The sequence below is a fragment of the Plectropomus leopardus genome, chromosome 12 (genome assembly GCF_026936395.1).
Source record: "Plectropomus leopardus strain MGB_pleo_1.0 chromosome 12, ASM2693639v1, whole genome shotgun sequence".
Taxonomy (NCBI): Eukaryota; Metazoa; Chordata; class Actinopteri; order Perciformes; family Serranidae; genus Plectropomus; species Plectropomus leopardus.
Genome location: NC_142187.1, coordinates 15,181,658 through 15,204,833, shown reverse-complemented (window position 1 = coordinate 15,204,833; position 23,176 = coordinate 15,181,658). Strand labels below are relative to the sequence as shown.

General features: G+C 38.5%; 3 protein-coding genes across 13 annotated transcripts in view; 1 reads left to right on the top strand and 2 right to left on the bottom strand.

The window, feature by feature from the left end:
- The window catches only part of hfm1 (helicase for meiosis 1), a 43,377-nt gene extending 20,982 nt beyond the window's left edge, over window positions 1–22,395 (bottom strand). For 6 of the 7 annotated variants that reach the window (XM_088085234.1, XM_088085236.1, XM_088085239.1 and 3 more), the window contains exon 1: window positions 22,262–22,395. The gene's annotated coding sequence lies outside the window, so the exon portion shown is untranslated. The remainder of the gene's footprint in view (window positions 1–22,261) is intronic. The other variant, XM_088085231.1, reaches the window with a different exon arrangement.
- znf644a (zinc finger protein 644a) lies at window positions 266–12,354 on the top strand. Of its 3 annotated transcripts, none has more exons than XM_088085240.1 (6): window positions 266–494; window positions 3,048–5,517; window positions 6,809–7,396; window positions 8,590–8,715; window positions 10,136–10,241; window positions 11,327–12,354. In XM_088085240.1, the coding sequence occupies exons 2-6, from the start codon at window positions 3,051–3,053 to the stop codon at window positions 11,520–11,522; spliced, it is 3,483 nt and encodes a 1,160-aa protein (XP_087941366.1). In that variant the 5' UTR covers window positions 266–494; window positions 3,048–3,050; the 3' UTR covers window positions 11,523–12,354. The 3 variants fall into 3 exon arrangements, with proteins under 3 accessions (XP_087941366.1, XP_042353168.2, XP_042353167.2); XM_042497234.2 differs by having other exon boundaries at window positions 266–555; XM_042497233.2 differs by having other exon boundaries at window positions 266–560.
- Window positions 12,096–22,401, bottom strand: LOC121951050 (uncharacterized). Of its 3 annotated transcripts, none has more exons than XM_088085242.1 (12): window positions 22,262–22,401; window positions 20,929–21,042; window positions 19,969–20,084; window positions 18,617–18,707; window positions 17,084–17,519; window positions 16,833–16,902; window positions 16,348–16,414; window positions 15,243–15,390; window positions 14,995–15,055; window positions 14,333–14,463; window positions 14,115–14,204; window positions 12,096–12,741 (listed from the first exon to the last, which is right to left on the bottom strand). In XM_088085242.1, the coding sequence occupies exons 2-12, from the start codon at window positions 21,033–21,035 to the stop codon at window positions 12,721–12,723; spliced, it is 1,338 nt and encodes a 445-aa protein (XP_087941368.1). In that variant the 5' UTR covers window positions 21,036–21,042; window positions 22,262–22,401; the 3' UTR covers window positions 12,096–12,720. The 3 variants fall into 3 exon arrangements, with proteins under 3 accessions (XP_087941368.1, XP_087941367.1, XP_042353170.2); XM_088085241.1 differs by having other exon boundaries at window positions 20,929–21,147; window positions 22,262–22,388; XM_042497236.2 differs by lacking the exon at window positions 22,262–22,401 and having other exon boundaries at window positions 20,929–21,390.
- Window positions 22,402–23,176: the final 775 nt, after the last annotated feature.

The following is a 23,176-nucleotide window of genomic DNA, read 5'->3' as shown; positions in this document are numbered from 1 at the left end:
ATAGTGGTAACATCTCTCCTGTGTTGGCATACAATTCTTGTCTGTGCGTCAATGACAAGTTTGCATAGAAAAACTAAATGTGTTTTTTAAAAAATAAACCAAATAGTAAATGAACTTTCAATTTATTTTATCAATTAAAACGGCGGTTAACCGCCATCAACCTAAAAAAAAAATCTGCTACTCAAAGGAGATGGTCATTAACTCGGGTTTTTTATGCCTCCTATCTGGACTGAACCATTACAAATCTTTCGGGGGGAAATGGCGCCGACTCGTAATGTTACAAGACGAAATTAAACGAGACAAGAACTTGCGTAACTTTTTAACCATAGCTGCTCTATTAAATAGGCACAGAATTAGGCGTTATCATCGGAGCATGTTTTTGTTTTGTTTCTTTAGAGCGAATTGTAGTTACGGTTAACCGTACAAAAGAAATGATCTGTCCCACACCAGACCACCACGGAAAATGGCGACTGTGAAATAGATGGAAGACGAAAGTAAGAAATTATTCAATGCAGCGTTTAAATTGTGCCCTGTCTCCATCCGCACTGCTCGGAGGTAACGTATGTATGTTTTTCATCATGTTATCGATGTCTGTGAAGTGAGTAGCGAGGGACGATTGTCATTAGCTGTAGTTTAGCCTGAGGAATAGGTTTTGGTATGGAACAGCCTTAATGGAATGGTCTGCAGCTCCAGCAAGCAGCATCCAACAACACAGCGTGATATAAACGCCAAAGAAATGCAACGACACCCATACAGAACACATCAGAAATAATCCGATTTGCTCTGTATCAAGGTACCTTTTGAAACATATCCGAACTACAGTGTGTTGGCATATAACTGAACTACTGTGCTGAAAGTTTTAGCTCTATAGAAAATCCACAACCGCTCATCAAAAGCCATTTACGAGGTCCATCTCTTTGCAGTTTCGGTGCTGTTGTGTAAATGTTAGAGACACCTCTCTCTGCCTCAAAGGCATTCACTTGGTATTACACTTTTATTGCCCTTCAAATCCAAGACCTCTCACGACCTTGTGGGGTTATAAATGGCTACAATTAATCATCTGAGCAAAGTGTCAAGCCTATATTATGTTTAGGTATATTTATTTTTAGGTCAGTAAGTGCTGTTTGAGTCAGAAAGCTAACTCTGGTAGCATTGTAAGTAATTGAACTGTTAACTTTTTACACAGAACAAGCACATTCTAATAAGCAAGCGCTATCAATTGCAAACATTTACAAGGTGCAAGGTAAAAGGTAGATCTATTAATCATTATTAATCTTAATCTATTAATCTTTTTAGATTTAAAATTAAATTAAAATGTGTCCTTAAATCTCGCTACATCTTTCAGAGTCAAAGAAGGAGTTCATTTGCATTGTGAGTTGAATTTAATGATTAGTTTCATTGTTGCAGATTAAATGTCTGTTTAATTGTGTCACCTGTATTGGTCTTTTATATGTGACTACACTTTTAAGCAACACAAGCAGCTTCTAGTGGTTCCAATGCTCATTACAACCCAGTTTCATGTGATTATATGGATCAAACAGTTTGGATGATATTCGACGAAATCCAGATTTGTTCCTCAGTGTTAATGTAGTGCTCAGGGTGTAATGATACATCGGTCTTCATTGATATATTTATGCAATAAACAAAGATCCAATATTATCAATGCAAAGAAAAAACATTTATTCATATCGTCATCTTTTAGATACGCCTTCATTTGTAAATTTCCATAGCACCTCTTTGTCATTATTTCTATCCACGGGCACCTCCTTCCCTAAACATTCAAACAGTGCTAGCAACCTAGCCGGGCAGATAATAGTAAGTAATCAAGACAAAGACAATGAAAATATTTACTGTTGTCCTCTCACATCAATAAGGCCCCTAAATTGGATCAAATCGAAAGATAATGAAAGATAATGTGGAGCAAGTTGAATAAATGCCCAGAAATCTGCTGCTTTCAGTACCACTATACTAAAATGCAAACATGATAACTCTAGATATGAGCAACAGTATAATTAATATATAACACGTTGACAAAATGTATGGCCTAGCCATCTAATGTTATGTTGGTTTTTCGACAATCAAGCGGTTCAGTGCTAAGCTGAACTTTGAATCAGTTCTTGCACCCGTGTAACATCTACCATAAAGTATCAGAAGTACTTTTTACCAAAAGTGTGGCTTAAAATTTCAAGCTTGTCCTAACGGTTATGCTAAACTTTCTATTAGCACTACCCTCGGTACATACCCCCATGTTGATGTAAATGAGTAAAGAGAACTGGATACAGCATCGAAGGTAGGGCCTTTCATTCCTATGAAAGTCGCTCAGTGGCACTTAAGGCCAAAAAACTTAAACTTCCACATGTAAAATTTACTGCATGATCCACACATACTTCCCCACTGTGTGGCCCGTGGAGCAGGTGCACAAGGGCTTTTACCAGCCAAGCGCTTACTTTCCGTTTAGTACTCTGCTAACTTGAATGGGAACGAAATGATTCTATCATCCTGCTCTTCTAGGCTTCACAAATTTTATCAGACTTAAAAGATCATTTTCTGATGTTGAAATGAGTCATTCCACAAGTTTTCAAAATGTGTTGAAAATGTATCTACTGATTTACAGATGTCTCTTTTGCCATGCAAGTCTATACGAAAAGGTATATTTGGGCTACAAGACATCACGTGATAGATGTAATTTCTTTGTTTCACCACTATGAAAATTGGTTTCAAAGCCCAGCACATTTCCTGTGGGTGTGTCCTTAGGAGGCTGAATTCTATCCATTAGATTCTCAGATATCTTCTGTGCTCAGCATTTTGGCCTAATGGTGGTCACAGTGGAAAGCTTGAGGAGTGTCCGAAATGTTATTCTTTAAGGCTACGTTAAGATCTTCTTATGTGACCTGAAATGTTTGGTCAGAATGCCCACTTACACCATACATTTGGGACAGACAGGCCTTTGTCTAAAGTGATTGCCTTTGGGATGCTACAGTGGTTACTGTAGATTTTGTAGTAATGGTTGAGGTATATTTAAGAAGGCTTTACTTTTCTTTTTTCAGGTGATGGCAGCCAAAATGTCATGTCTCACAGGTGTTGATGAAGATGACAAAGATGCAGATCCTGAGATCAATGCCCTCACGCTCCTGCAAGAGCCAGTGAGAATGGCACAAGAATCAGCCTCTGGCACCGAGTCTTTCGGCAAGCCTTCTCTGAAAGAAAACAGTGTCCTTGATGTTCTCTCAAACACAGATATGTTGTCTCCAGATGGCCTTGGAAATGGACCCTCTTCGAATCAGGCTACACAAGCCCATGAACTCAACAGTATCTCTGCAGAGAAAGAGGAGGCAAAGAGCATCACCCCACTTAAAACTGTACAGGAAATTGACACTGCAGGAATTTGGGGTTTTGATGAAGACTCACCTGAGAACTCATTAGATAATTTTAGTAGTGCCAGTGACCTTCATTGGGACCCTCACAAAGAGTTTATGCAGTTTCTGTGGGACAACCACAGTGATTCCCCAGGTGAGGAGCCTAAGGATGAAGTCGCTCCTGCCAACAGCCAAAGGCGAAGGAAACGGAAAATGGATATGGTTGTCATGGTTGATCCCTCAGAAGACCTTTACCCTGATCTGAGCCACAAGTCATCTGAGGAACTGTCTGATGCTGAGGACCAAGTAGACTCCATTCCTGTCAGAAAAGTCAGAAGGTCAACGAAATTCTCCCAGTTACAGTCGTCACCAACAGGCAAAGTTTCCATGTATCCCAATGGAACTGTAAAGACCATCAAGGAAATTCTTTACAATGCACCTGCAAGGAATTCTCATGAGAACAGTCTGGGTCATGGGCTTTCACCATTGAAGGGGAGGCTCACCATAAATTCTCATTCAGAGGAGAAGCCATCATGCTACCCTTGCTCGAAATGTAAGCTTATTTTCAAGAAAGAGCATCACTTGCATCGTCATATGAAATCTCATCTTGAATCTTCGAATATTTCACCAAAGCCCTTTATATGTCGAGAATGCGGACAGTCCTTCAGGCAAAGTGGTTCTCTTATTGAACACATGTCCATCCATCAGGAGAAGACAGCAAGACTCACTGAAGAGATCAAAGGCATGAAAGACGAGAAGAAAGAGGTTAGAAAGAAGCTTTTCTGCCCTCAGTGCCCATTTGTAACACACTGCCCAAACACGTTTGTTCAACATGCGAAAACACACGAGAAGGACAAGAGAAAGTTCAGATGTGACAAATGTAGCTTCAGGTCTCTGAGCGAGAATGATCTTAGGAGACACGACATTATGCAGCATACTGTTATTACGGTCAGAAAGCAAATCCAGAATGATGACATTGAAAGCTACTCCTGTAGCATTTGTTCTTATAGAGTTTTTAGCAAAAACGTTTTCAAGAATCACCTGATGCGACGCCATCAACAAACTTATGAGGAATACGAGGCTGCACAGCGTAGTGAGAAAAATGCACAACCATCTAAGGAGCAGCACATGCCAACTAGTAAAAGTCCTGTAGAAGATGCAGAGTTTACGTCAAAAATATCTATAAAAAATCAGATCTCTCCTAAGGGAGCTTGTTCACCAAATGAGTCCAATGACATTACAGACTTATTCAAAAATAGCAAGATTAAGAGAGGTCTCAAGTCTCAACTAACGGAATCAAAGCTCGACAAGTCCATTAATGTTCTCCTGTCCCGACAAAGACATGGAAAGAAAACTTCAGAACAGAGGAAGGAAAGCAATAATTATGGCACATCCCTTCAGGATTCCGAAGGGGACAACGATAGCTCAGATCAGTTGCCAGGCACACTGACTGTCAAGGTTGAGGATTCAGCTTTTTCCCCAAATGGCCATAGGGTACCATCCACTGCAGCCGAAGGAGAGCAGTCAACAGTGAAAAAGTCACCATCTAAAAGGAAGATGTCCACCCCATATCGCAACACCTCAGACCAGGACTCATGCTTCATCTTAGCAAAACCTCTGCCAAGTCCCAAGAAAATAAACCAAGAAGAAGAAAAGGTGTCAGACAATGACGAAAAAGACATTTTCCAATTTAAGGACACAGATGACAACACCAACCCCTTTGACAATGGTATCAAGAAAGAAAAACAAAACATCATTTATACCTATAGCAGACGAATGTCTATGAGGGGTGCTCTGCAGGCGTCTAAAAGGCTGTTTGAGAAAATAAAGACTGAAGAGGAAGAGCAGACCAGCCTTGAAATCAAAGAAGAATGCATAGAAACAGAAGTCTCTCAAGAAACCTTTGACTCCCACCAAATACCATTGAGGGAAGACTTCACAGAGGATTTGTCAGAGTTGGACTCGGAGCACAAGAACTGTCCATACTGTCCTGCAGTCTTTGAGTCTGGTGTTGGATTGTCCAATCATGTCCGAGGGCATCTTCATAGGGTTGGACTGAGCTACAATGCACGCCATGTAGTTTCTCCTGAACAGGTGGCTTCTCAAGACAGGAGGCCACGAATTCGAAGGAAGATGTCAGCACTCCGGAGATTGAAAAAAGGTAAATGCATCCTTATTGCATGCTCTTCTTTTGAATAAAATCTCTCCTTTATTACAGCCTAGCTTATTTTTTTTATTCTAGCCACAAGTGGCAGCTTATTATTGAGCATTAAGCTTAATAACAATTGCTAAGACATTTAATGTGGAATCATCTCTAAAATTAGTTTCACTGGTGAAACAAATAAAGGGGAGTTAGACAATCATACAGGTTGTACACTATCTCCAGATCTGTGGGGTTTTATTTTGTTTGTAGATAAAAGGACAAAAGCTAACAGTAAGGTATTACGTCAACTTTTGTGCACACTTTGGCTTTTCCATGAAATAAAAGGATTATTAGAAACATTATTGATGCACTCATTTTCAGTTCTACCTTCAAATAAAATAATACTTATTCTGGGAAAGCTCAGCTTGTTTACAACTTGTACATTTATATAGCTGTTCTCACATGTGAACTCTGGATAATGTCTGGAGCTGTCTTTTTACACATGTACCATATAACAGGAGATGGTCCGTGTCAGAAGCATTTTTGCCTACTGGAAATATTTTGTTTGGTTTAGATGAGGGGTGGCGCTTGGGTAGAAGGTGCAGGAGGGGGCACATAATACAGATTTCACAATGGTCATGGCATCAGTTTGTAATTTGGTCATAAACAACAGGATCTCCTGCCATTCCTTGAACTTGTTTGACACTTTTGGCTTTACCCTTACTGATAGAAGTTTTCAAATCTTGTCATCTCTCCAGTTGGACATTTAAGTTGCCATCTTTGTGTAAATGACCCTTCTTTTTCACCCTGTGATGTTGATTTTCTTTTGGTTTTGTGCGATCTGCGCGATAGAAACGTACATTAACACGCCCACTTGCTTGCTTTGAATTCTGCGGACAATTACCAACTCTATTCACACGTAGGCCTAAATGGACATTACACAGACTTTGTACCAGGGAGCTGCCAGGGTTAGGTCTGTTTAATGTCCAATCCAACTGATTCAGACATTTCAGTTCTCAGATGCATCTTCTAATGGTAACATCTAGATAATTACGGGTTTGCAGATTATGGGTGAAAGAGGCTTATATTGCCCCATTGGACCTCATTTTAGACATCTAACAACGTCACAGATTTCAGCAATTATTTTGATGAATTCAGTATTCCTACGACTAAGGCCAGTGGTAATACACCTGTTTCAAATAGTGATTTTCCTATAAACGTACTTAGATGTTACAAGGTTAAAATGTATCAATTGTACTTTTGGTGTACAACGTTTTTGTTTCTGATTTTGCTTTCTTTTTTTTTCCAGCGTTGCAGATGGAGTCAGAAACTGAGACTGTGAAGAGCATTCACTCCTGTCCATTATGTGGGGACTCATTTGATAACAGGACTGGGCAGTCCAACCACATACGAGGCCACCTCAAAAAGCTGGGCAAAAGCTTTTCAACAAAGAACAAATCCCCACTGTTTTTACTTCGTGAGCTGATGCGCGACAAAAAGGAGTTCCAGCGGGCACTTCAAATTCTGGGAAAGAGAAGGAACCATTTCCAATATGGTGCTTCACCAAAGCTGTCCAGTGCTGATCGCTTCACTCCGTCGCCCATTGGAATTGCTAAGAATAATTCAATTCAAAGCGTTTGCACTGCTGCCAGACCATTGATGTCCACCTTTTCTTTGGTGGAAATGGATTCTGAAAAAAGGCAACTAGAGACTAAGTTGGATGTTAAAAGTTCACTCTCGGGCTCGACTGCCTTGATAGGAATTCTGAAGAAGAGGAAGTGTCAGGAAGATGGCAGACTAAAGGGTTCCTCTCAGATGTCGAGAAACATGTTAGCAGTTTCTTCAAACATTGAGCACAGTTCGGGATCAAGAGTTGCATCTTCACTGCCAAAGTGCGGTAAGTGACTTCTTCATTGTTGTAATCGGTAAGTTAGAGGATTGTCGTGATACTTGACTTTCTAACTTTAATGCAGTACTCTGAAAAATATAGATATTCAATACCATTTTCAATACGACAGGGAAACTAACATTTAGGGCATTCAATTTATTTTTATTGTAAAAGATAATATAAAGACTATTACATGACCACAACTTTTCTTTTCTTGGTTAGCAGCAGAGTACAGCACAATGACTGTAGTTAACATTAACAATAAAAAAGAGAGGGAGAAAGCGCAGCTGGTACTGTTTTATCGAAATGGCTTCAAACATTTAAAATCAATATGTACCATCAAATTGATAGTTTTTTTTTTGTAAAAAACATATCTCTGCTATAATAAATGTATTAGCAGCTTACTACAAATGAGTTATTTTTATAGAATCTCAAAAATCAATAGTATACAAAAAATGTGCAGTACTTCTCAACTTTTGTATACTTCAATTTTCTGTTTTCTATATTCCAACATTAGTGCTCATTAAATTTATCTGTGAGCCAATGCCTGCTCACCAATACCTTGTTCTGGCTCTATTATTATGGTTTTGTCAGACTGACACATAGGAGACTGGGTTATTAATTTCTTCAAAGTAAAAACAAAGAAAAGGCAAGTGTATGTATGACGTCCCCTATACATTTAACAAGACGGTCATCCTCTAAAAATGCCTTGCCTCAGTGCTTGCCTTTAGTGAGTGCTAAACAAAATGCATATATATTCTAAAACTCTCCTGTTTACATTAGCATTTATAGCAGCGGTTTTGAAGCAGAAATCTGGATACTGATCACCAGATTTTGTGTTGTTAAAGTGAGGTGTCATCAGCATAAAGGCAGAATGACATTGCCAAGGCAACTTCTGATTATGTTGCCAAACTGATGAGCATGTTGCACATAATAATGCAGAACACTGTCATTATTTCTGTCATTTTTTCATAACCTTAATAGCAGAATATCAGAAATGATCAATACAGAGTTTGTAAGACAGAACAAAGAGAAAACATGTTTTAATACATTTCTTATTCCTACACTGCGAGACCTTTATAAATTATAAACTTGTCACATGGGAATAAAGGACTTATTAGTCCCACAGTTCAATACCATTCACAATAAAGCGGAACTATATTTATGTTTTCATTGTATTCGTATTTTTTGTCTTTTTACAGAGAAAGGTGAATTCAACAGGAAGGTGTGTGTCCATTGCAATGCAACGTTCCACAGTGGAGTTAGCTTGTCCAATCACCTACGGGCATATGCAAAACGAAAAAGGACTGCCTTACTCGAGGGAACCAGTAAGTGTCATTACTAGAAACATTTAAAGTTGAAGGCAGAAATGAAATATCCATGTGAGTGTTGATGACCAATTCTTCATCATAATCAATGTGGGTGGGACATTGAGGCCGGCCATAGATTGCTGACTGACTGCAGACAGAAAGAGGCAGCAGTTATTTTTTTCTATCATCACATATAAAAAAATATATATATATTAAAAGTGATATTAACAACAAATATGGTGTGACCAAATCATGTGCTGGTGCGACCAACTGAGAACATTAACCAAGTCATTTGTTAGGAGTTCAATAAACAAGTCGGGACTGAAGATTAGAAATCAAATCTCCACTCCCATCTTAAAACTCACCATACAAGGAGGACACAAAACTGACAATGACTCTTATCTACAAAAACCAGCCAGACTTCTACCACCGTGAGCAATCAACCTCTATGCCAAGTGACACTCGGTGGTGGCCACACTGTACGAGGGCAGTTGAACATGTTATTGAATGCAAATTACCTCAACAGTTGATTAATCTGATTCTTTGATCTCAGCATGCCTTTGTGTAAAATACAACCACCAGACTACAAGGCTGAGAAATAAAGCAAACCTGGGAGTGCCAGAAACCACATTTCATTGAATGGCCACTAGAGGCTGGCTCCAAAACAGAGTAAATCTTCACAGATGTCCGTGTTAAAATGCCCACCTTGACAGCAGAAATAAACATGTTTCCAGCCTGGTACAAAAACGGGTTCAGTCTCTAAAGCTACTTTTAACATTCATGACAACTGTATGGGGGTGAAGTTTTATATAACTCACCTGTTTCCTGAACAAAAACTGCTGCTTTTATCACATATACCGAAGGTTATTCTGGCTTCTCAATTGTACCCAAATAGCCTTATCACTGTAAAGTTTTGGGAGTAGAAATCTCAGACTGATACCTCAAAACTTCAGCAGAAAAATTCAAAACTGTCTGTGGGGCTAGACACCAGAAGAGGTTGTGACGCCTGAATCGTAGTTATAATTAGTGCACCAGTGGTTATTTGTGTCTTCCCTAAGGTCCAAGGATCTAGAAGGGCGTCAGCAATTGAGATATTGCAAAGATTTTAATTTTGGAGCTCGGTGGGTGCATCCGAGCCTGCGGGGCCTACTTTTCCTGCAGGCACAGATCATCACATTTATATCTTGGGCCTTGTGTCTTAGCTACACGAGGAGATCAGAGCATCAGGCCAAAACATGAGTATGAATAAGTGAGAGCTAATAATATCCGGATATTCAAAACGACACATTTACTTAACAATTTACAACTGTCTAAATGTCATTCAAGAACATCCTAACATTTCAATGGTTATCATAGATGTTGCATCCATTTTGAAATATTACATCAATAAGGCTGTGCTGTAATAATGTAAGTTAATAATGTAAATTCTGTCTTTCAGCATTTGACTGTAAAGTAGGAAGGAGGCAACGCTCAAGGCCTGGCCCAAAGAAGAAGACACTGCCCTTACCACAAACTCCAGAGGAAATGTATAGACTCACCTGCAGGTAATGCTCTCATTTCGCTTATACTTAACTCTTTTTAAATGGTGGATAATAATGCACCAGCAGACCAAAAGACTTCAACAGTGATTGTTGCCCAGGGCAACCAGATTTGGACCACTGTCAAATGTTTGATGTGGTCTATTTGTTTCTGTTGCCAACCATTTTCTTTTATTTATGAAACAAAAACTGCCTCTCTGACTGAGAGACCTATTGTCATGGATGTACTCCAGAGATGGTGAAACTGAGGGTGGAATTAGATGTCACAAACAAGCAATGTGATGATCTTGCATTGTGACATAACAGCTGAACCAATACAGGGAAAACTAAACCTCAAAAAAGGGAGCAACACAGCAGAGGTCATCTAAAAAAATTGGTTGCAAAGACCGTTATAGCAAGTGGACAATAAAAACAAACTGCAGTTAATCAAGCAGCCTCTTGAGGAAGTCAGTCCTCATAGACCCTGTGTTAAAATGTCCAACATTACAGCAGTTTGATCTCCATAGCTAATTTCAGCATTCATGACAACTATACAGGGGGTCAATTTTTTAATAACTCACCCATTTACATTTTATTGAAACCCAGAGTTTCACATATTAAGGCACTTTTGTGGCAAAAATAACTATCGCTTTCAGTTTCCCTCAGAGCCTAGCAACTGGGCTCTTTTTCTTTTGCAGTGAAGAGTTTAGTAACAGCAAAGAAATTGATATTCTTTGGTAACTGGGGATAGCTACAAAGATCTACCAGGGATAACCAAAGCACCATCCTCCTCCTGTTTTGTTTTAGGGCTGAACAATCCAATTGGGATTTCATTAAAATCATATAGTGCACTAGTGCAATATCCAAGATGCAGGAGACAAAGTATTTGTTACAGGCAAAATGTGTAAAAATGTATTTCTACATTAAGTATTGCAGTGCTGCAGAGATGTCCCAGCCTACTTACTGTGTAATACAAAATCTTTGTTTGGTACAAACCCTATTTTGTTGGCACAGTGGTTGACACACTTCCTTTGTGCTGTAAATTGAGTCTTTTTTTTTTTTTCCTGGGAGATCGTCAATCTTATATTTTATTGTATTTTTTTTTTTTACAGGTTCTGTGACCTCGTCTTCCAGGGTCCCTTGTCGGTCCAGGAGGACTGGATTAAACATTTACAGAGACACATTATGAACACTAGTGTCCCTCACACTGGGCTAGGCATGGTAGAGGTCACCTCGCTGCCCACAGACCGCCTGACCCTCAAGACTGACCAAGACAGCTCTCTGACAGCCACACATGCTGCCTCATGAAGCCAATGGGGACCTTTTTAGATTTCACTAGACTGTATGTGTATGTACATTTGATGTTCTTTCACTTTTTCTTTTGTCGATTAAATACTGGCCAAAAGTACAATGATGCTCAATGATGGAGATATTTTACATGCTTAGACAGTGGTAAGATGGAAAAATGAATTATTTTGGATATTGTTACCTTTTTTCTGTTTTTACATGGTCCATTTTTTGGAAATAAAATTCCAAATGGACAGACTGTTTTCTTGTTTTATGCAGTAATGTAGTGTGGAATCCATTTCTAATGAAGACAACTTTTACCTCAGATTTCTCATGGTTTGAGTCCGTTTTTGTCAACAGTTTGGGAGCACCTCTCTTCTGTATCGATATTCACACTTAAAAGATGCATAGAATTATGTTTCTTTTGTATTGCAACATGTTAAAATCCAAGCCCACAGTCTGTTTTCAGGCCACAGAGTGAGATGAAAATTTCTACTGAAAATGTCGGCACCTACAAACTCACGATAAACAGTTCCAGGGATCGTGTGGTAAAGTGAGCGACGATACAAGAACAAATGAAAAATGTCTGCAGACTTGTTATGCATAGAAAGTGTTTTATAGTATTTCAGTAACTGCATTGTTTCTAATACAAATACAAAATTTAAACTGAAGGTGGTTAAGAAAAAAAAGACCGAACAGGCACAGCCAGTGCTGACAATGCCTTTCATACATGTCACCTATATTTAATGTTTAAATATACTGTTTTGAAATAATTTAATTTTAAATGTACTATATCACACAGATACAATGCTTAAAACATTTGTGTTGTTCTAAATAAAAAAAACAAGAAACACGTTGACTTTTTCAATCTTTTTTCCCCCCACACAAATTATAAAAATACAGAATCTGCTCATGTATAAAATTACAAACTTTATCTTAAGGTGCTACTTAAGCCAACATTAACATTACCAAAATGTGAAATGACAAACCATGTGTGAACAACTACACAAGGAGATCCATAGCGTGCGAACAAACCTTGATTCAAGATGTTTCTGTTTACGCAAACAAATCCTGAGCGACACAAACAGAGTGCTGTCTTGGCACTATACTGTACATTAGTGGTGCCACAGCATTTATGTGTGAGTTAAGCTTAAGTCCATAGTTCCTCACATAGGCAAACAGCCTCCGGGTGTAAACAGTATTTGAGAATTTCACGCCTTCATTCAAACGGAGTGCCACCCTGAAAGAAAAGAAACAGCTGTCAAACATCTGATAGCTGAATTTGCAGAGCTTGATGATGTACAAGTGCATTCAATTTTAATTACTAGTAGCCTTTTAGGGTACTATAAGTACACTAGTTTGCTGATTATAGTGTACCACTGAAAACAAATGCCTTACTTAAAGGGACAGTTCAACCCAAAATCTAAATTACATATTTTTTCCTCTTACCTGTAGCTCTATTTGTCTCAATTGTTTTGGTGCTGAGTGCTTGAGATATTGGCAGTAGAGATGCCTGTCTTCTCTCGAGTGCAATGTAACTAGAATGGCAGCTGGTAAGTGCCAAAATATGAAGGAACTAATTTATTTCTACCAAACCACATCAGCCAACAGTATCACCTCACTGCAGGAAGCGTGCATCTACTCCTAGCTCACCAAGCACCACTGACCAAGGTAATGTTACAGCTGAGCCAATGAGGATGCCAATAACGTTTACACCTCGCACTGTCACGAGCACCACCCTCTCATATCCATGAGTAGATGTAAGCTTCCTTCTGCACAGTGATGTGTTTGGCACTAGGCAACTTTCATCAAAACAGTCTAGATTGATATATAGCACAACAGGTCAAAGGGAAAATATGCATCTTTAACTATTAGACTCCCACCCACATACAACTATTTGTGCTGAAACGATGACTGAAGGAGCATCATTATAGATTTGATCTTTTTAAAGCCAATTACTTATAGCATTTCATTATTGTATAATTTTCCACAACTTTTATATCACATTTGTGCACACTGCAATACATCTTTTACTTGGGTGAAATAAAAGAAGTATTCTGCATCTGATCTGTTAATGCTGCATGTGACTGGCCACAGGTTACAAACCCTTCTCCAACATTTTGACTAGCTTCTTGTTTGCATTAGTAAACAGCCAACTGATAATTATTTTACTTAGTTTCTTTAAGTTGTGTCAACTGAATGTCATACTTCTGATTTTGTTCTTTCAAATTAATAATCTGTGCTGACATTATACCAAATTTAGATCTCAGATGATGTCATAAATATTAGCTGAGGCATGTTGAACAAAGTGTATCCTTGTCCAGAAACAAAATAAAACTATATTATATTCAAAAGTAACAAGTTCAGGTGCCATGAAAAAATATGGAATTGTAATAAATTCTGTTAACTTCAGGGCAAAAATTATGTCATTCATGAACTATTATGAAAGAGAATTAACTACTAAACTGAGGCTGCCAGATAAGTATGAATGTGCAAATTCTTAATTTAAGTGGATATTTATCAAAAAAAAAAAAAGGTTCCTCCCTATATTTTCTGGGCACTGTTCTTCAGTTGTGTATGAATACATTTGAAATGTTCACTCTTGCAAAATACCTTCAGGAAGTGTTCAAACTGAGGTTTCAGCACCTTCATTATGGTTTCTGCTTTGTCAAGGCAAGAACGTCTCTGCCGTACCTGAAACTCCTGCAGGAAATCACATATTCATCATCCCTTGCAACTCATCCCTTCTGAGGCAAATGGTGAATTTACAAATGATAAATAACGGATCTGAAAAAAAGGGAACAGATTCATGGTATGCAGTTTTTTGTTACCTTTGTGTTGGAGAGGTGTTCCTGAGAAGTAATGTGTGTCTGCACTGAAGATGCAGACGTGGGCACAAAAACACTGCAAGCCGCACAGTGGAACATTTCGATCTTTGTCATGTGGTCATTTTCCTGCAGAGCTGACGAAACAAAGATCAAACTGTATTTAGGACTTGTTTGTCTGGATTAAAAGATACAGTTACAATGCATGACTTTCGTTGTTTTTGACAAAAGGTGCTTCCCAAGTATCTTAATTGGCATTTCATCGCTTGAACATGGTGTCGTTCTGGTGCACCAACATAAAGGCCATCTCAAAGCTCTTATTTCTGCTCTGAGAAGTGAGGGAAGAAAAAGTGAAAGAATAACCCTACCTTAAATAGGGTTATTTGCATTTTTTGCAGTTGCCACCATAGTTTGCAGCTCCTCCATGACCAGCGGTGTAGAAGAAACACTGATTTTTAAAACAGATTTATTCGATGTGTTTTCACGTATCCAGTTTGTTTTGGAAAGGACGAGACCTTTGTGGATGATTCAGCTCCTGGTACAAACCTCCTAACACTGAAGAAATTCTAATTCGAAAAATCAAATCAAATCTTCAATCTTCATCACAAGATGCCTAATCTTACACACTGTTATTTTAAGAGACTTGGGATGCACCCTAAGTTATTTACCTTCAATTGCACTGTCCTCTATAGCTCTGCTGCACTGATGGCTTTTATGCAGCATGACCTCCTATTGACATAAAAAAATAAATTAAAAACTATCACCATTCAGACACACTAATGCACCAACATTTGTTTCTGTTTCTGTCATTTATGCTTCAAACAAGAATCCGTTGGTTACACGTAGAACGCTGCTGCACAGATCAGAAATTGTCAATGGGATGTGCAATTTTTACTGATGCTGCGTATTATCCGACCTGTAGGAAGGCTATAGCCACATCATCATAATCCCTGTGCTGCTGAATGTGCTCCAGGGTGTCCCAGTGACTCTTGCTCTCCAAGTGATCCTCCAGCTCCCGACCGTTGGCTAACTCTACGTCACAAAGGTCACAGATGATGGGGTCCCTAAGAGAGAAATATCAAGATGTTCATTTTTAAATGCAAAACCTTCTTACTCAGTCAGGCTTTCGTTTAAGAATCCTTTAGACATTTTTTGTATTATTTTATTCAACCATTTTACCTGTGGAGTTTATTTTATTTTGGGCAATCAGATTAGTATATTAGCAGGTGACAGCTAATAACAGAGTCAGTGTGCCACATGAGTTAATTTCCCTTCATTTCCTGTATCAGCTATCATTAACACTTTCAATTCACAGCAAGTCGACACTTCATTCCCCAGATCATCCACTTTGTTTAAACCAATCCGACAGCATCCATTCATTTTGCAAGACAGAACTGTTAAATCCTAATATTAGTTTACTGAGCACCAGTTGGAGAAAATGACACCAAAGACAATTTTGTTCATGTACAAAAACTGTGTGGGGGTCAACAAAAAATTAGTAAGAGTGTGCACCATGTGTGGGTTGAAAATTACAGACATAGATGCAGTGGCTTCCAACACACTAAATAAAATTAAAAAAAAAAACAAAAGCATTAATGATTTTTAAAAATTTCATATATTATTACTCTGTTGTTTACGTGGCTTTACCGTTGGTGAAGAGCACATTATGACTTTTTTTTGGCACTTGAGACGTACTTGCGAATTGCATAACAATGACCACAACTGTTATGTGGGTTTCTTCTTCTTGACAATACACTAGCAATTGAACCTGATTATCTCAGGACTTAGTATCTTCAACTACAACAACAGCTGATGCTGCACACCAGGCTAGACTCTGTGGGACTGACAGTTTCTTTGCTCCGGCTTTTGTTCAGTCCAAACAAGCAGTAAAGTGCGCCATCTTTCTAGCTTGGTTGAAGCTCTACATGTGTGGCATAAATTAATCTGACACATTTTTAGCCAAACTTTTGCTATGGCCTATGAGTATGATGTGAAAACTGCACATATGAGTTGGCTCTTACCTGTTCGTTACTCTATCCATGCTCTTGTTTTTTGAACCCTCTGTGGAAGCTGGGATCTGGTCCCGTTCTGTAGAGTGTTTTACACAGTTTTATTATTATTATTATTATATTATTGTCATTATGTTCACATAAGAAATACATTTAGACATGGCAAAAGTCCTCTGCTTTGTTTACTCAAACATGATTCAATTCAGCTTTATTGAAATTTTGCTATATATTTTCATGCAGAGCAGAATAAAAGAGCATTACTTAGATGCAAATTAATTATTTTTTTAAGTGATAATAAACACTAAAACATCCTCACTGTCAGCAAAAACAACCCTAAAAACAAACTGTCCCAAAAAACAATAGAAAAAACAATAAAAATATAAAATTCTTGGGTTTCAACAAAATACTAAAATTAACTTAATTCATGCAATCATGTTTCTCCTAGATTTATTTCTCCTACATTTAATTTGTAATGGTGGGACATAACACCAGTTCACCTGTTCCCACATATTCAGAGTGACGTTGATAATCCCGCCTTGGGGGGGATAACCTAACAGTGGTGGCCATCTGCAGAGGAGAGAATGGGCTCTTATTGGTATCGAGTATCACAATGTCATTACTGCAAATGAATAACAAAGAACAACAAACAGACCATGAATCCTGTTTAAGTTTACAACTCATGACTGAAAATAACCACAGAACAAAAAGCATGAATATTTAATTTAGAAATCAAATTTTTCAGTCAAACCTCTCTCCAGTGTTCAGGGACGATCCTCTCCTCCCCGTTGGTTCTCTGTCCCCCGTAAGATGCAGGAAACAGTTTGGTGGAGGAGCCTTGAACGTGCCTGTCAGGGCTACGGACCCTGTGGTCCAGAACTGATCGGTCAAGTGATTCAGTGTTGGGGCTATAAGCCTGTCGTTCGGGCAGTCTATGACCTGGACTGAGACCTCGACTCTCGGCAGGTCTGGTTTCAGACAAGTCACGCCTGTCGAGGGGTTGGGTCAGTGACTCAGAGTAGCTTTGGCCCCAGCATCGTTTTTTATTTGAGCCTCTACCTGGAGACAAAGCCTCACGTCCCGGGCTCTTATTGTATTTGGCCGGGGACTGGATGTGGTCTCTGGACCGTAGCACCTCCTCCTCAGAGTCTGACGAGATGGGATCGTAAGGATCATAAATCTCAGGCCTGAGGGAAAAAAGGAGGGATATGTTTTTAATATTAAATAGATAATCTGTTGGGACAAAATATCATTAAAGGGATAGTTTGGATTCTTTGACGTGGTGTTAAATGAGGTAATAACTCACAGTATTTCATCTACAGTGGATGTCAGTCAATACACCCCCAGTTTGAAGAAGCAAGCAAGAGTATCGCCACAGATGTGACGCAATGTGCTGTTGTGGACGAAGGCAGCAGCAATATTTTAGCTACTTAAAAAAACTCTCCCTTAAAAAGATTTTGAATAGTTTCACTGCTTTACATGCTGTCAGAAAACCCTCTCCGATGGGGAAGGGAGCTGAAATGTATCTATGCTCTCTTTTAAGCCACCAGACTCCATTAAGATATATATATAGAAATATAAATGTTAATTTTACTTCACAGAACACAGGAGCTGCTGATGAACTCTTTCCTCCATCAGTTAATTTCCTTGCATTAATGGATGACTTTGGTGAGTCCGAACTAACCCTTTGAACTCCAACACCACACAATGCCACAAACACACAAACTGATCAAGGCAGCAGTAGACCAGAAGCTCCTGTATTCAGCAAGAGAAAATTACTGTTTTGTCAATGGAGTCTGGCTTTGAAGAGAGCATCATATAACCCCTCCTCAAAAGATCCAAACTATCCCTTTAAGTACTGACTGTTCTCTCTCTCTCTCTCTCTCTCTCTCTCTCTCTCTCTCTCTCTCTCTCTCTCTCTCTCTCTCTCTCTCTCTCTCTCTCTCTCTCTCTCTCTCTCTCACACACACACACACACACACACACACACACACACACACACACACACACAGTATAGACAAATATGCAAACAACCCACATGAACTGTTGGGAAAAGGAAAAAAACAATTTCTGTAATGAGGCTGTGCACATCAGGCACTGCATCTACTATCTGTACTTTCACCTAGATGGGGCCACCTTAAATAATACTTGACAAGATCACCTTAAGACAGCCCACATTTCAACATTTAAAGTCAACACAAGACAAAGGTCAAGGATAAAATGTGGGACTTTGGATTGTGACTACAGGAGATCTCACCCTTTGTCAACACACTGACTGGCTTACCTTTCTGAACTGCCAGCGCTTGTTTCCGGAGAGTCATCTTCGTCTCCTAATGGTTTGAACGAAGACTTCCATTTACCAGCTGAGGATTTTGCTGTGTAATACAAAGGGTACAAACAATAAGGACACAGATTTTAACAGAGTGAATGGAATTCAGATATGTAATCTGTACCTACAGCTAACTAACAATGAACTGAAGCAAGTTTGGTTTGGTTCATTTCTGTGGATTTTTAGTACCAGGACAAGAATGAACACATTCATAATTATGACTTGAAAAAAAACCACCCAGTGTCAAGAAGAGACAGGTTTCCGCTGATTTCTGTGTGGGATCAAAATTGATCAGCAGAGTCATGAAACTTTCCCCACTTACATCGTTAAATCGTTGTTAAATGCTGATGCAGTTTTAGTGCAGACTGATTTCATAAGCTGCACGGTTTTATCTTTTAACAACAATGTCACTTTGACAAAAGATAATACGGACTGGGGTAACGCAGTGGCCTCGGGGTTAAGGTGCAGCAGCTGAGGACAGCTGGGGACCTTTGTTGTATTTTACTCCTCATCGCTCCCCTCATTTATCATCATCTATCTACTAGTAGGCTAACTCTTACACAATGCCCCAAAATGTGAAAACAAAAGATTGTTGTGATAAATTGTGTGCAAAAAGATGCTCATATCATACAGAAATGAATCAAATATCCTGTAACAGTTTTGGAATAGTTAGTTGTGATGTTAAAGGTCCAGTGTGTAGGATTTAGGGGGATATATTGGCAGTGTATAACCACCTGAAAAAAAGGAACTGTTGTGTTTATGTCACCTCTGAATAAGACATTTATATCTACATACGGAGCAGGTCCTTGTCGACAAAGTCCGCTTTGTTGCATCACCATGTTTCTCAATAGCACAGAACGGAAAAAATCAAATGCTTACTCCAGAGCTTTCACTTCAGCCACCGTATTGTGCTTTACTTTTGATTACTTACTAAAGTACAGTAAACATTAGATTCTTTAAGACTTTTACTAAAATAATATTCTGGTAGGAGACTTTAACTCCAACCAAATTCGTTTTCTGGTAAGAAATCTGTTCTTTTACTTAAGTATGGATTTCAGGTACTTCACCCACCACTGCTACTGGGAAAAACCTCCTGAACAATGAACATGCAGCATTAACAATGAACAAATCCTAACAGGAAGTTTAAGCTGGTTGCAGTAATCCTCACCACTAGACGCCACTAAATCATACACACTGTTGCTTTAAGTAATTTTAGGCTTACACATGAAAATCTACAGATATGGCCTTATGTGATGTTAATGTGATGTGCCTATATGTAAGTGTGCATCAGTGTCCACATTAGTTACCTTTAGGTTTCTGTTTTTTTTGTGTCTCAGGAGCCACATCTGGTGTCCTGATAATGGGCTTGACTGCTGGCTTTACTGGGAGGTGTATCATAGTTTCTCTGAAGTCCTGGGGGATTCTGTTTATCACAGGAGACAGAAAGAACCAATTACACATTTGTGCATTGTTACAAAGTCAATAAATACAACATACATATAATACAACACACATACAATACAATATACATTGGGGGTTTACAGATTATTGGCCTGGCCAATTATCTAGGCTGATATTTGGCACAATTTATTCTAATGATCGGAAATAAATTTATTAAAAAGTGCACAGAAAGTGTCAGCATGTGAGGAATTTGACCTCTGTAAAGCCTCAGGGAGCTATTTTTATTTATTGTTTCTTTCGCTTGACTTTATAGAAAAGTTGCCTGAAAAACTTGCTGTATATGATGTTGAAAATTTCAATTTGGTTAAACATTTGCTTAAGGCATTTAAACAAAGGTTTGTGTTGGCGTTTGATATTTTCCAAATTCTAAATATTGATAGAAATATTTTCATTCTTATTGTAAATGCAAATCGGTTCCAAATATATGAGCTCATTTACTACTAATAATCGGTATCGGACCTGAAAATACAATGTCAGTCGACCTAAACACACATGCATACAAGACAACGATAAAGGCTATTTAACGTGAACGTGGGAATATAGTGTTTTATCAACGCTCGTATGAAGAAAACAGCTGGACAAACAAACATGGCATGTTGTGCTTTTAGCTTTAGCTGCATAGCTAGCTACACACAGGACAGCTCAGTGCTAATAATGTTTGAGGTAGCTGCTGGTGTAACGACATGCACCCTCAGTATCAAGTCAACAAAAACACAATGCCTTAAACTAACCACAAAAGCACTTTGCTCGACGCTGTTAACCTGAATCTGTCACACTTAAATTATACAAGTCTGAAGCACACTTACCTTCCTGTCTGTTGTTGTTGTTGTTGTTGTTGTTGTTGGTAAAGTGGAGCAGCTGCTCTTGGTGTTGTAAAAGTGGCGTTGAACGAAGCATGATGCTGACGCTTCATTTTGTTGCTTTGCAGAGGAAAGTTGTTAGCATGTGTGAGAGATGAAGCTAATCCTTTTTCTTCTGTTGAGTTTCATTGCAGTTGGCATCCATGTGCGTTTCATTACTGCCACCTATGTGTTTGTACAGTTTCACAGTGCACACTATACTAAAAACAAATATTTAAATGCAACACTTTTGCTTTTGCTCCCGTTTTTTTACAGGTTTAAATTCAAACTCTAAGACTTTTCATGCACTGAATAGATGGATTTCTCTCAAAGTTTGGGGTGCACAATTGTTCAAGTCCGTGCTAGTGAGCACTTTTCCTTTTCCAAGATACACCTGACAGGCGGCATATCAAGATGCTTTTTTTAAAAACCCGTTATTCACCTTTTAGCGCATACATATAACCACATACAAATGCAACAAAGCAATGACATTGGATTGAATATTGGCTGAAAGTGAAAAAAAAAGGAACAACAATAATAAACATAAAATAAATAAATAATTAGAGGAAAAACAAATATAAGGAAATGAAAACAAATAATGTTTGGATTCCTGGGGTTTAGTAACATTTTATGTAGAGTTTGCAGGATGAGTCTGATTTAATGTTATTAATTCTTTCTGCTCATGCCTACACATAAACACTAATTAACCCTCTTTCTTGCTTTCTTTCCTGCTTTCCTCCCTTTCCTTTTCCTGTCAAGGTGCTGATTAACCCTTCAAACCTTAGCAAATTGGCTTGATTCATTTCCAAACCGTGAGAAGGCAATGAGCAACAAAGAAAGAAACCAAAAAATATAAAGACATTAGTAAAACATACAAGAAAATTACCTGAAAATTGTTTTGGTTTTTTTTAAGAAAAAAATCTAATGATTTTGGAATATAATTTAAAAAATGTAAATATGCCTATTATATCATTTTTTTTTAGCTCTTTCCTATGACAATTTTTCCTTCGCTTCAAAAAAATGTTTTCTAAATGTACCAATTTAATGCAATATGCGGAACGTTTCTACACAAGTTGATCATTGCCTTTTTTTCCCCATGTTTAAGAAAGAAATCACACCAACTTGTTGAGGGTTCAAAGGGCCGCATACTTGTGAAAGGCATCTGAAAGCACCACAAGAAAAGTGATGTTGCTCTAGGTGTCAAAGGGTTAAGATACAAAATCTAATACCTTTTTTAAAATACATTTCTTTCAAATTTTGGTTGTAAAATTGTTCAAATCCATGAGAATGAGCACTTTACCTTTACCAAGATGATCCATCCAGCTGACAGGTGTGGCACATCAAGATGCTGATTAAAAAGCATTATCATTACATAGTCAAAATGGTGCACAATAATGCAAACTGCACGTTTTTGGATTGGCCTTTGATTGTGACTATCTCAAGGCACACCTGTGTGATGCTGTTTAATCAGCATCTTGATATGGCACACCTGTCAGTTGGATTGATTCTCTTGGAAAAGAAGTGCTAACATAAATTTTAACAAAATTTGCCAACAAAATTTGAAATAAATATACCTAATGAGCTCATGAAAAAGTCTTAGATCTTTCACTTAAATCTATGAAAAATGGGAGCAAAAACAAAGTGTTGCATTTGAAGTTTTGTTCAGTATGTTTACCATATCTACTTTATAACAGAGACCTAGTTGTCTGAGTTGGCGCAAATCCCTCCCTTACTGTGTAATCTAGAGCATCTCCAGATCTGTCCACAGTTTTCAAGAACCTCCCAGCAGCATCTAGCACCAAATTAACCCTTTTTAACAGCCAAACTATAACTATGCCAAAACTCCTTTCCTTTCCGTGTAGATATTCTGATCAGCTCTGCTTCTTCTTATACTGCCACCATTTTGTTGTTTCTCTCCATTCGCAGAGCAGTTTCTGTTCTGCTCTGAATTTAAGTTACTTTCACTTCTTTAATTCTCTTCAGACACTGCTGACTCCACAGTGAAGCCAGCTCACCCACAACCATACACTGAATACAGTCAATGCCTGCAACCGGCTGTTTAACAGATACTTACACGTGCCGACAGATGGCAGCACACAGCGACACATGATGGATCCACTTCTGTTCTTTTCAACTAACAGTGTCAGGTGCATCACCAAATTGATTTGTTCAAGTTCTTTCTGTCTTTGTCATTAGTAATTGAAGTGTAAGAGCA